At 37.8% G+C, this 1851-nt stretch overlaps 1 protein-coding gene across 1 annotated transcript in view; it reads right to left on the reverse strand.

Moving 5' to 3' along the window:
- The window catches only part of RFWD3 (ring finger and WD repeat domain 3), a 49189-nt gene that overhangs the window by 31476 nt on the left and 15862 nt on the right, over positions 1-1851 (reverse strand). The window contains exon 4 of the mRNA XM_011976792.1: positions 152-222. Coding sequence (XP_011832182.1) covers positions 152-222 — 71 coding nt within the window. The remainder of the gene's footprint in view (positions 1-151; positions 223-1851) is intronic.

A 1851-nucleotide genomic window follows, 5' to 3' on the forward strand; every position in this document is an offset into this window, starting at 1 on the left:
TCAGGAGGCTGAAGTGGGAGGATCCCTTGAGTCCAGGAGTTTGAAGCTACAGGGAGTTATGATTGCATCACTGCACTCTAGACTAGGTGAGAGTGAGACCTAGTCTCTAAAAAAATAAAATAAAATAAAAATAAAATGATGTTCATATTACCTGTTTGGGGAGGGTCTTGCCTCCATCGATACATGTAACTTCTTGCTCTGCTGAGACACCTGCTAGTTGCTCTGCCAAGTCATTTCCAGAAATGATAGGATAGGTAAAATACAAAGTAAGATATGTCAGGTATTAGAAGCTAGCAGGAGACAGCCTGACTCACTAGTTTCCCATTTCTAATTGACAGTGTTCCTGCAAAAGGGATAACAATTTCCCCAGGTCCATCAGTGAATTTACTTTTAAAAATTTAGTTTGAATATTCTCAAACATACATAAAAATAGACAGAACAGTACAGTTAAGCCACAAGTACCCATCACTCAATTTAAAAAACAATCAATATTTTGCCAATCTTGTTCCACCTAAGCCCCCATTCCATTATTTTCTTTTGGTTGGAATCCTTAACAAACCTTAAAATGTCATTATACTTGCAAAAACTTCTGCAACACTGACAAGAATTTTTTTTCGTTTTTGACATGAATACTGTGTAATTATTATACCTAACAATATTAACAATAATCCTCCAATACCACTGAATACACAGGCATCCAGTTCATATTCAAAATTTCCTAACAGTTTTCTCCTGCCTCAGCCTCCTGAGTAGCTGGGACTACAGATGCACGCTGCCAGGCCCAGCTAATTTTTTGTATTTTTAGTAGAGACAGGGTTTCACCATGTTAGCCAGGATGGTCTCGATCTCCTGACCTTGTGATCCGCCCGCCCCGGCCTCCCAAAAAAATTCCCGATAGTTTTAAAGCTGCTCTCTACAGATTTATTGCAATCAGAATCCAAAAAAGGTCTCCATGATGAGCTTGTGATGTCTCTTAAGTCTTTTTCATTTTATTACAATTCCCCCTCATCCATTTTTTCCCCTCTGTCATTCATTTGTCAGGTCATTTGTCTTATGAAAAGTCCTACACAACCTGGATTTGGCTGATTGCTTCTTCATGAAATTGTTTAACTTTTATATACAATAAATTGAGCATTGTGCAACCATCACCATAACCCAATTTAAAATATTTCTATCAGCCCACAAAGATCCTTTATGCCCATTTAGAGTCACTTCACATTTGCACCTGCAGCCCCAGGCAACCACTAATATTGTCTCTGTAGATCTGCCTTTTCTGGACATTTTACGTAAGTGGAACCATAAACTATGTTGGTTTGCTGTTATATAAAACATCAAAAATTGTCCACACGGATTTGAGATATTCTCTTCACAATATGTTAAATTTCCATATACATTCAGGTCTAGAAAGATGTTTCATTTGTAGACTGTTCTACATTTTTAATTTAAATGATTACATCTCTGAGGTATTATCTTGTTCCTCCACCCCTTTTTCTACAAACTATGCAAACTGGTTGTTAGAAAAGAGTCTTGAGCAGATTCAGGGTTTTTTTTTTTTTTGCATTGGGGGTGGGGGACTGGTGTGTGTGTGTGTGTGTGTGTGTGTGTGTGTGTGTACAGTATTCCTAAGTGGCATGAGTATTTCTGATTGCAGCACATTAAGAGGCACATATGGTCTTGCTATCCTATTTTTTTGAGATGCTAAGATTGACCAACGGGTTCAAGTGGTATCATCCTGGTCCTTGTATTAAAAAGAATCCCATCAACCCCGCAACCTAATGGTTTTAGGATCCACTGATGATCTTTGCCTAGACATATAATTTCATTAGGAGTCACAAAATGATGACTTTTCTA

This window comes from Mandrillus leucophaeus, unplaced genomic scaffold (genome assembly GCF_000951045.1).
Source record: "Mandrillus leucophaeus isolate KB7577 unplaced genomic scaffold, Mleu.le_1.0 Scaffold17, whole genome shotgun sequence".
NCBI lineage: Eukaryota > Metazoa > Chordata > Mammalia > Primates > Cercopithecidae > Mandrillus > Mandrillus leucophaeus.